The following is an 11,219-nucleotide window of genomic DNA, read 5'->3' on the forward strand; positions in this document are numbered from 1 at the left end:
AGGTCATTGATAGATATAAGGACAAAATATGGACATCAAGAGACTATTTATTATTTAATCGCCTAACGGCCTCAGTCCTCACTCAGAGTGCAGTCAGCGGTAACTTTAAGTTAAAAACTTTGACATAAACTCAAAATTATGTATGTCAAACTTTTCATTAAATTATAGTTGAGTAATTACTAATTATTAAATGTATCTGAGTGCGTGAATGTTAACTTTATAATTGGTGGTGTATCTCAGAAGTATACAAAATAGTTTCGTTTTTACATGCCTAAGTTTTGATTAAAAATGTATAGATTATTATTTGTTTAATTAAAATGAAGCCAGGCTAAGCCTCGAGAAAGCTGTAATAATTTCTTGCGAGTTTTTCATTTATGAAGTAAATGAAAAACTTGCAAGAAATTATTTTTAGAGTTAGACAACGTTTACCTTAATTATTTTTGGTATTTACTCTTTTACGATGACATGTTTTAATATTTTTTATTAAAATGTAATGGCATTTGGATAATGGAAATTATAGTATTCGCAGGTACCTCATAGAAAATATACCTACTTCGTAATCAAAACATCCATCATGAGTATGCAGACTCCAATGTTACATTATAATAATAACATTATAGTGTAATGAATTTTATAAAAGGTAAAAAATGTTAGTGGCTTGACACCTCGGAAAAGAGGCGCGAGCGATGTGTTACTGCATTGTTCTGTTCTCTTAGGTCCACTTGCGCAGATTTAGGATAAAATTAATACCAGGATAAATAGTGTGTTATCTCTTACATTCTTCATATATTTTATGAAAGAGATAACATTTAATCTGAGGTCAACTTTAACCCAGATCTGTGCAAGTAGGCCTTAAGGTATCCGAAAAGCTTGTGTCCACGATTTAGACAGTCTACATAGTAGAAACAAGAACACTGTATACTGTATATCATGTTATACTCTGTAATTGCATAATATGCTTAAGGTGTACTCATACTATACACTGTAAACTGCATAACTTTTTCTTTATTATCGGGTTTTGGCAACCACACATTCCCATCCCATACGACGCTAACTAACTGTATAACATTGTATTAACTATGTAAAAGTTGTAGGTACTCACATTCTGTCCAACGTCCATAGGAGCTAGTACGGGCTGGTCACTCCGCCGTGGTCTCCGGAAGATGAGGAGCAGCGCGGCTATGATCAGCACGGTGCCGGCTCCCCCCATAGCCCCTAGGGCTGCACTCCAAGCGTTGCTAGTGCTATCCCATTCCCCCCTATACGCTTGAGGGGGGAGGACACTAGCCGTGCTCGGCGTCCCCCAGGGTGCCTCACTATCCTCCGACTTATCTGATAACGAACATCGATCCACTTATCTCTTTTGTATTGGAAATATAGGAAATAAAACGTTGCTGCGTTGTAAAAAATAAATGCAAAACCACGAATTGTTTTTTTAATCTTTGGACTTTGCTTTATTGCATTTTTTATATAAATTGTACCCAGCTTAAAGCCAATAAAAAATAACCCTAAATTATATTTTAGCTTAATTAGAGATACCAATCAATTTATTTATTATCTCAGATAGGTACTCAAATTATAAAATCAACACATCTCACTCTAAAATCCTCGAATACCTAAGCCTTTGGCGTTAGAGCATTGCAATAAAAAAGTAAACGTTCGAAATTCGAAACATATGGCGTACGTACCCATGTTACGTGCGTTGGCCGTTGGGCGGGCGGGCTGCGACTGAGGCGCCGTCTTATCATTAACGTGACTTGTTTACGTCGGCGGCGTGGTCCGTTCAATGTTGCCTTATTGCGTCGCTATCTATGATATTGAAGAAAGGATAGGCTGTTGAACATAATATTGTTTTTGTGCAACATGTTGTTTCATAATAAGTACTTCGTACTTCAAATATCGCGATCGTCACTATTGATAATATTTAGTAAAATGTTAACTAACACTATAATATGGTCCATAGACCGAAATAAAAATGTTTATTTATTTATCTATTTATATATTGCAGGTAACCTCCTTCTTTTTTGGAAGTCGGTTAAAAGACGGGCCCCTGAGAACATATAAATTGTTGTTTCTATGCAAGTGCAACACATTGGTGCATAATAGTTCGTCGTACAGCTACTTATTTGTCAGCTTGAAACGGCAACAAATGTCATGTTCATATTCACAATAGAATTTCTTGTCATCTACACTGTTGAGTGTTGACTATAACTGATGAAGACTTAAGCCCTTTATGCCATACGGGCAATAACTTCTTGATAAGACTTCCAATGAAAGGTAAAATACAGCACGCAATGGCGACTGTTATATTATTAATAATTAATTGTTATATTGATTATCTATTATTTTACTCTTCTCCATTACACTGTTGTTATTTTCTGTTGCTTAAGTTGCCTGTACCAGTTACTTAAAAGCCCGTACATAACAAGTTGAAAAGGTCATTGGGGCACTCGTATTGGAGACATTCTACACATTAACAATGTCTGTCCTAACGCCAGTAATGTGAAGTCAATGGTCGTTGTAGTCATTCTGTTGTGTTTGAACAAATTGGCTATAAAACCCTTCATCTTCCCATTTTCTTGTGTTAACAATATATATATTACGGTACGCTCCTTATAATACTAATTTCCTGACATATTTTCGGCGAATTTTCTTCCTGCTTTCTTCGTATGGTCTGAATTGAAAACTGTATTTTATTTTAAAATTCCGTTGTATTGGTGGCGGACCTACGTTATTTAGACGGGCTATGTCAAGTCATTCTAAGTCAGCTATTCTCAACTTTATCGGTGGCCCGAGTGATGTTAAACAACAAAAAAAAAAAACACTTTTAAATCGTTTATTAAGAATACTCAATGATATTTTTTTGACCCTAAATAATGTTGGGTGCGGTTTACACCAAGACGAAAATATTATGTTCGTGGCCCGTATAAAAAAATGTTTGACTATCACTGATCTTAATCGTCTTGTCAGTGGGGCTTGAAAAATGACATAACCGTACCAAATTACGATTTTGAAAAGTCCCTGATATTACTTACATATCTACTGAAATACACTCTTAACGTCTTTCAGGAATCCTTGTATTTTCATAGTGCAAGTCATTTCCATGGAAAAGTAATGATTGTAGAGGGCATTAACATTGTAATGTAATATTCATAAGATAAGCCGATGGTGTACCGACACTTTGCTACTGCACTAGTCAAGAACTAAGAAGTGGAAAGAAGTCTGATTACTTATACCTACGACTGATCAAACATATCCTACTAATAATATATTATAAATGCGAAAGTTTGTCTGTCTGTTTACTTCTGACGTATAAGCAGTTAAACCGATTTGAAGCAATTTGGTATGGAGACGCTTTGGGTCTTGTTAAAAGGCATATAATTAATCTACTATACAGAGTGTAACAAAACTAAATCACAATACTTTAGGGTGTGAATGGGTCCCCTATATAGAGTTCGCTGTGAAAGTAGCAGCTCTGAAAGAGTAACTTTTTTTTCACCTTTGTAATTCATGACGAGGGGCCGTACAATCACAAAAAGTGCTCGCTCAGCGCTGCTACTTTCGCAGTGAACTGTATATAAGGGACACATACACACCCTAAAGTATTATCACTTAGTTTCGTTACACTTTGCATAAGCACGTAAACTTGAGCAACGGAGTCGCAGGCATATGAATCTAGATCATAATTTTTTTAAAGTATATCTACTAATGAGCACTACTTCTCGACTTCTACGACACATTTAGAGCTTTTGACGAGCGCCCTACGAAACCATGAAAGCACGTTTAACCTATTTTTAGACGTGTTAAGTTAGAATTTTACGGTCTTACCACAAAAAACTAAACATCTATTGAACAGTTGTTTTGATACCATTTTTGTATTGAATTTTTCTCTAATCAACTGTTCAACAGGTGTTTAAATCTTTTGTAGTAAGACCGATTATGTCTAGATTTTACCAGCAACTTTGTCACGCTGAAATAAGCTTATTATTTCGTATTTTTTCGGCATGCAAACTATCCTACGCTTTTCCCAGAATTTACATTATCTTGATAAAAAATTTATTTGAAATCAGTTATATATTATACTGGCACATTTAACACTTTCTCGAATCTCGACACAATTACTTTGCCTGGTAAGGCTTAAACAAAGCTTTGAAAGTTTAAGCTTTACTTTCTAACTTATAAAGTCTTCTAACTCTATCCTTATAAGCTTTATACCTAAGAGACATAATATGATGTAGGTACCTAGGCTATCTTTAGAACTTACAGGTTTTTAAACGAAGGTTGGTTGGTTGGAAGGTTTAAAAATAGAATAATGAGTCACTTTTAACTTTGTGCTATCTCTATGAAAGATCTGCACCCAGGTTATAATATTTTAATACAACATTAATGAAGTTTCGTTTCTTGTTAACAATGATATTCTATGTTACTAAGTATTTTAGAAACTCATTGCTTGTTCAATCCAGCCCGTTTCCTATCAAACTAAAAAATTGTATTCTCATGAAATGTCAAACCTTCAAACGCGCTCTGATAAGACAAAACTCTTTAAACTCATAAATGTTTGATTGCGAACAGATTCAAAACAAGTACCTACTTTGAGAAGGTAGATACTGCGTCTGTCGCCGTGCGGCAACCGACCGAGACCGACTGCAAGATGTGGTCCGTCTATTGCTGGCCTTAGATGCCTTATACGTGGGAGAGCCATGCTTCGGCACGAATGGGCCGGCTCGACCGGAGAAATACCACGTTCTCACAGAAAACCGGCGTGAAACAGTTTCGCCGAGTGAGTGAGTTTACCGGAGACCCAATCCCCTACCCTATTCCCTCTTAAAAGGCTGGCAACGCACCTCTCCTGATGCTGCGAGTGTTCATGGGCGACGGAAGTTGCTTTCCATCAGGTGACCCGTTTGCTCGTTTGCCCCCTTATTTCATAAAAAAAGTCGTGATCTATCAGATGAGCCTGACTTAACTCGACTTAGTTTTGAAGTTACGCAATTTGCTCCTGAAACCTACAAAACCAATAAAAATATTTTTTCACAGAATTGTCTCGAATTAAGCTCCGTTTTCGTTTGAGCTTTTGAAGCCGCGTAAATGTTTGTCCCCCAATTTAAATGAAACGATCAATACTTTTTAATTTATCTCGATATAAATAGTCCAAGTATCTTCGAGGGTTTCCCTGTACCGTGTGTGCTTCAGTAAACATTATATAGCGAGCCTAGCGCCCGATTCTCACAACTCGAAACTGGCTTCGCAGGTTGTCCCACTCACGCCTATTACGGCATATCATGGGCGAGTAAGGCGGCCCGCGGTCGAAGTTTTATTCGACTTACGGGAATCGGTACCTAGGAGCCTGCGCTAAATATACTTAATTAGACATTTCTTATTACTGTGGCCCTAAGCTGCCTTTTTACGTAGCCTCTTACTAAGTAAATACTTACCTTGAACGATTCCGAGACGTTCTAACCACACTTCCATACTAATATTATAAATTAAAGCGATAGTGTGTCTGTCTGTCTTTTTGTCCATCTGTCTGTCTGATACTTCTTCACGCCCAAACCGCTGAACCGATTTGGTATGGAGATACTATGAGTCGGGAATAAAAGTACGGGAAAGGACATAGGATACTTTTTATCCCGGATAAATGCACGGTTTCCGCGCGATATACGAATTTTGGCGCAACGGTCATCTATTACTAGATTATATATTATAAATGCGAAAGTGTGTCTATCTGTCTGTTTGTTACCTCTTCACGCTCGAACTGCTAATCCGATTTTGCTGAAATTTTGTATGGAGATACTTTGATACCCGGAAAACGACATCTAAGGATATTTATATTCTGGAAAAATGTACGGTTTTCGCGCGATAAACGAATTTTGGCGCCACTGAGTTACGGGCGTCAAGTAGGTATACTTATAAGTTACTAGCTGTTGCCCGCGACTTCGTCCGCGTCAGCAAAATGTGATTTAAGCAAAGATGAAGAAGAGAAAAAAAATGCATTTTAGGGTTCCTTTATAAAAAGGTGAAATATATCCTCCTCCTTTTCGGAAGTCGGTTAAAAAGTAGCCTAAGTTGTTCCTTACTACATCAGCTATGTGCCTAAAAAATTCCCGTCAAAATCGCTCTAGCCATTTCAGATATTAGCCGGAACAAACAGACAGACATACAAACAAAAATTTAAAAAAATGTTGTTTTGGTGTCTGTACCCTATATACATTCATATGTATGTAGTAAAAAAAGGTTCTTTCAATATTACAAACATACACTCCAATTTTATTTATATGTTTAGATAACTAAATAGAATAATTCTATAAGTAACTATAGGTACCTAACTAATAAAAGGATTAAAAATATAGGTATATTATTACGATCATTCCAACTATAATATCTCTATTTTATACAAAGCGGGACTGAGATGCACTCGTCGTTAATACGATAAAGACAAATCTAATGGCAGAGAATTCGTTTAATAATTTAATGTTTACTTAACTTTAATTTAATGGGATTTCGACATAATGTCCTTCCATTTTCTGTCTTTACCTTAAACTTTTAAAGTAAAGTAATCATTAAATGCCTCGAAGTGCCGCCGTTTTTTTTTTTTTATAAACTAAGGGGGCAAACGAGCAAACGGGTCACCTGATGGAAAGCAACTTCCGTCGCCCATGGACACTCGCAGCATCAGAAGAGATGCAGGTGCGTTGCCGGCCTTTTAAGAGGGAATAGGGTAATAGAGGAAGGTAGGGATGGAAAGGGAACGGAATAAGGGAAAGTAGGGAATGGAATAGGGTAGGGGATTGGGCCTCCGGTAAACTCACTCACTCGGCGAAACACAGCGCAAGCGCTGTTTCACGCCGGTTTTCTGTGAGGACGTGGTATTTCTCCGGTCGAGCCGGCCCATTCGTGCCGAAGCATGGCTCTCCCACGTCAAAACTCCCACTAAGATAGTTTGACTGAATGGATAATGCTACTGGAAGCTTTATCCATTCAGAATTGTCGATCAGAAATGTTTGGGCGGAACAACAGTGACATTACGTGGGAGAGCCATGCTTCGGCACGAATGGGCCGGCTCGACCGGAGAAATACCACGTTCTCGCAGAAAACCGGCGTGAAACAGCGCTAGCGCTGTGTTTCGCCGAGTGAGTGAGTTTACCGGAGGCCCAATCCCCTACCCTATTCCCTTCCTTACCCTCCCCTATTCCCTTCCCATCCCTAACCTCCCCTATTCCCTCTTAAAAGGCCGGCAACGCACCTGCAGCTCTTCTGATGCTGCGAGTGTCCATGGGCGACGGAAGTTGCTTTCCATCAGGTGACCCGTTTGCTCGTTTGCCCCCTTATTTCATAAAAAAAAAACCACAATTATTGCGAGTGTAAGAGTGTAGCCAAACGAACGTAATGTGTGAGTTGTGAGGCGCAGAATTTCGGCTGGCAGAAATTCTGCTGCATTCAGTCTCATACAAAAGTCCTGTTTGATTCACACGAGCGTAATTTTGTGAGTCATGATTTGTATGAAAAGATATTTACGCGACCGAAATTCTGCGACTCACAACTCATAAATTACGCTCGTTTGGCTTCACGGTATCAAGTGATCTGTGTGCTTTAGGCAGGTTTCCCTAGAACATGGTTAGGCTAGGTAAGGTAGGGTTCCATAGAAAATGAAACTACTTAAAAAAATTAGCTCGATAGTAATAAAAAAAATGTAGGGAACCCTGACTACTTGTTTCTAATTTCTAATATAAAATAAAAAAACTTCCAGCGCCATCTATGATAGACTGTTGGTACTATGTGGCAGTGACAAGAAAACAGTGATATTCGCTATCAAGGTTACAAAATATTCTAACTAATGAACAACTACCACTACAGATGCCGCTACTTACTTTTTATATAACCAAAAGTAAATAACAAGTAATGTTTAAAATATCATACTACATAATGCATAAAATTGTAATTATAGGAACAATAAAACTACAATAATTTTGTTTAATCTTACCATAAACAATTTAATGGCATAACAACAGTGTGATAAACTGCAACAATAAAGTAACTAACCATAATTATAATGATATTTATACTACAAGATGATTTCATGAACTACATAACTCTTAAAATATTATAATAATTTATTCTATCTTCCTAAAAAAAGTTACACAACACACAACAAGTTTGTAATAATACAGTTCAAAAGAAATATACAATGTTTTGCTGTGGGATTTTCATTTATTGAGGGTTCTGTTATGGAGTATCTGTCTTTAAATCTCCTTGGCTAGTTCATCCTGTCAAGTGACAGTGTGTAGTATTATTAACCAATTTTGAACATCTGGACATCAGACGGATATAATTATTATGACAATTAATGTCTCTTATGCTCAAAAACTTTGCTATTCTTTATGCAGACCTGTGTAAGCTAGACTGGGTTAAGTTTGTGTGAATAATTGTTAAATGTAGCATTAAGGGTGGGTCCACTAAATTACTTTAACTATAACTTTAATTTCAACTTTAACTACAATGCAAAATGTCAAATCTTTGGTTAAAGTCAATAATGGACGCCATATTTAACGATAATCTTGAGCTCGACAAGCGTTAAAATGAATGTGGCGAAAAAAGGAACTAACGCTGTCATCATACAAAAACGCAATTTTTGACAGTTCTCCTTTACCAGCAGCGCCCCCGCCCACGTTCATTTAAAGCCTTGTCGGACCAGCTGTCATCTGTCAAAGTTAAGGTTAAAGTTAGCCTTAATTCATGAAGACCTAAGCGGCCGCATCTGGCCGCGATAACAATAGATAAGCTATTGTGTCGCATTATTCCACGATCGATGGGTTAACTATAACCATAACTGTAACTACAACCACGCCTCTGGTGCACCGTGCAACCCACCCTAAGCCTCTATAAACAGTAATTACTGTCCAATAACTGAATTTTGGCATTTATAATATTCCGCTTATTCCACTTTACTGAAGGAACTTGGTAGTTGATTATTGAGTGATACTGTCTAAATACTCATACCATCTATCGAGATAATTTTGTAAAAATACTCTACCATTATTAATTCATAGTTTAGTTTTTAATGAACTGTTGACTTTGTGAAACGGGAACTCGTTTTTATATCTCTGCACTCCAAGTGTCATGAAAGCTGAAAGAAAAAAAACTTAAATGTTAATAGTTTTAAATAAACAATTATTACAATTCAAAACCAGCAAAAAAAAATTTTGATGGTTATGTTCCTCAAAGTAAACAATAATCTGTAATACTATTTGTTTTAAAATGCCGATCTCAAAATTTACTTACATAGAAGTTAACCCAACTCATATAAATTTATAAAAGAGCAATAGGTCTACCAGAATCTGATGGCAAAAAGTGAGAAATTAAATTGACTCTAGCAATGCCGGGGTAATTGGAATAAAACATTTGATCCTTTTTTTTCCTTATAGCGGCTTATTCTGTGTGAAACATGCAAATATAAAAATGTATCCAATGACCAAGAATATTTTTTGTAAATCTGCCGTCAAAATTTGCCATCAGATTCTGGTAGACCTATATAATAGTTAGCTAGAGATATGACAGAGCTTCCATACATCTCACAACCAACACTTTTTCAGTTAAGTATAAGGATATCTTAGTAAATAAGAAACAAAATCTTGAATAGCGATAATACTTACCTAGTGACAGTGTTGATATTACAAGTTTTCCGGGTGTAGTTTTATTTTTCCAGGCAATATTAGCAAGGTATGCTCCAATGCCGACAAGACCGACTGCTCCAGTAAGTCTGCACGCTGTACAGTCTTTAGGGACCTTCTCCGTTGATGTTGTTGATGTTGTCATTGCAAAAACTTTGTTATAATATTTTGTTTAAATACATTTAAATAATAAACAAATTAAAATTCAGAGTTTTAATTCTTTAAATTTTCAAGTTTTACGAAATCACAATGTCACAACATGTCATGTGTCAACTTTCAAGTGTCAAGACTCAAGTGTCATTTTTTTTTCGGCACTTCGGCTAGCCTTTGATTCTTGTGTAAGGTAAATGACTAGCAGATTGGACAGTACCAGTCATTGGAAAAAGCACAAAAACACAATATTTATTTATGTTGCTCTAAAAATTTCCTATATTTAAAGTAAGAAAATGCCCGTTTTTAAAGAAAAACAGTCAGTTTTTAAAGCAACATTAATAAATATGTTGTTTTTGTGCTTTTTCCAATGACTAGTACTGTCCAATCTATTAGTCATTTACCCTACCTACAATTATTTTTCAGTACGGTATCATTTTTAGGGTTCTGTACCCAAAGGGTAAAAGCGGGACCCTATTACTAAGACTTCGTTGTCTGTCCGTCTGTCTGTATGTCTGTCTGTCTGTCTCCAGGATGTATCCCAAGAACATAGCTGGGCATTAACTCGTTAATCCGTTAATCGTTAATTACCGAAGTTAACATTTTGATTAACGGATTAACTTTTAAGTTAACTTTTAAACATATTAACGGACTCGTTAACTTCCGTTAATATGCAGAAGTCCGTTAATCGTTAATCCGATGCCTACTATTTACCGCACGGCACCGCGGCGTCGCGCGAAAACAGGTTCAGACAGTTAGTATGAAACGACAAGTGCCAGGCGGGCGAGCAGCACGGCGCCGCGGCACGGCAGCAGTGAAACAAAAACAATAAGTACTAGATATATTTTCAGGCGCATGCGAGTGAGAAGAGATTTGTTTCGTTTTATCATTTCATTACTCAGCGTCAGCGCCGGTGCTTATACAGAGAGTGATTTGTTTATTGTTATTATAAATCATTTGCATGTTGATAAAGAAGAGTGCAAAAAAAAATGCACGTTAACGTTAATAATCAAGTTTTCACTTCTGCCGGCACTCCCGGAGTGCAACCCGTCTTTTTTTTAAATATATTAAATAAACCATTGTCAAAATATAAAATACGGGAAAATAAAATTGACATAAAAATTTTAGCACTTAGTCTTTTTCAATAAAACTTAAACGGAGTTTTGGCGGGAAAATTATAAGCGTACTTTTTGAAGTTGTAACACTGTGTACACGTCTTGTGCGCGATATTGTGAATAATTAACAAAGGGTTCATAATAATATTATATTATGTTATAATAAACTTAAAAAAATCGAAATAGAACGTTACAGTTTGTAAAGTCATGACCACGGAGTTTATGACCACGGACATGACCACCAAAACTCTGTTTTGTGAAAAATTTGTGAATCTGTAATATCCAT

General features: G+C 36.6%; 1 protein-coding gene across 1 annotated transcript; it reads right to left on the reverse strand.

Annotated features, from left to right (window-relative positions):
• Nucleotides 1-928: 928 nt before the first annotated feature.
• LOC121729091 lies at nucleotides 929-9,854 on the reverse strand. The gene is made up of 5 exons (XM_042117477.1): nucleotides 9,651-9,854; nucleotides 9,043-9,124; nucleotides 1,689-1,756; nucleotides 1,103-1,332; nucleotides 929-940 (listed from the first exon to the last, which is right to left on the reverse strand). The coding sequence occupies exons 1-5, from the start codon at nucleotides 9,811-9,813 to the stop codon at nucleotides 929-931; spliced, it is 555 nt and encodes a 184-aa protein (XP_041973411.1). The 5' UTR covers nucleotides 9,814-9,854.
• Nucleotides 9,855-11,219: the final 1,365 nt, after the last annotated feature.

This window comes from Aricia agestis, chromosome 7, assembly GCF_905147365.1.
Source record: "Aricia agestis chromosome 7, ilAriAges1.1, whole genome shotgun sequence".
Classification (NCBI taxonomy): Eukaryota; Metazoa; Arthropoda; class Insecta; order Lepidoptera; family Lycaenidae; genus Aricia; species Aricia agestis.

What these genes read in the sequence shown, in the direction of transcription:
- LOC121729091 (XM_042117477.1), bottom strand. Translation starts at nt 9,813, where the DNA reads ATGACAACATCAACAACATCAACGGAGAAGGTCCCTAAAGACTGTACA. An exon ending in AATATCAACACTGTCACTAG is followed by an intron (nt 9,125 to 9,650) that starts GTAAGTATTATC and finishes TTTTTCTTTCAG; the next exon opens with CTTTCATGACACTTGGAGTG. An exon ending in TCATTAAAAACTAAACTATG is followed by an intron (nt 1,757 to 9,042) that starts AATTAATAATGG and finishes GACGTAAACAAG; the next exon opens with TCACGTTAATGATAAGACGG.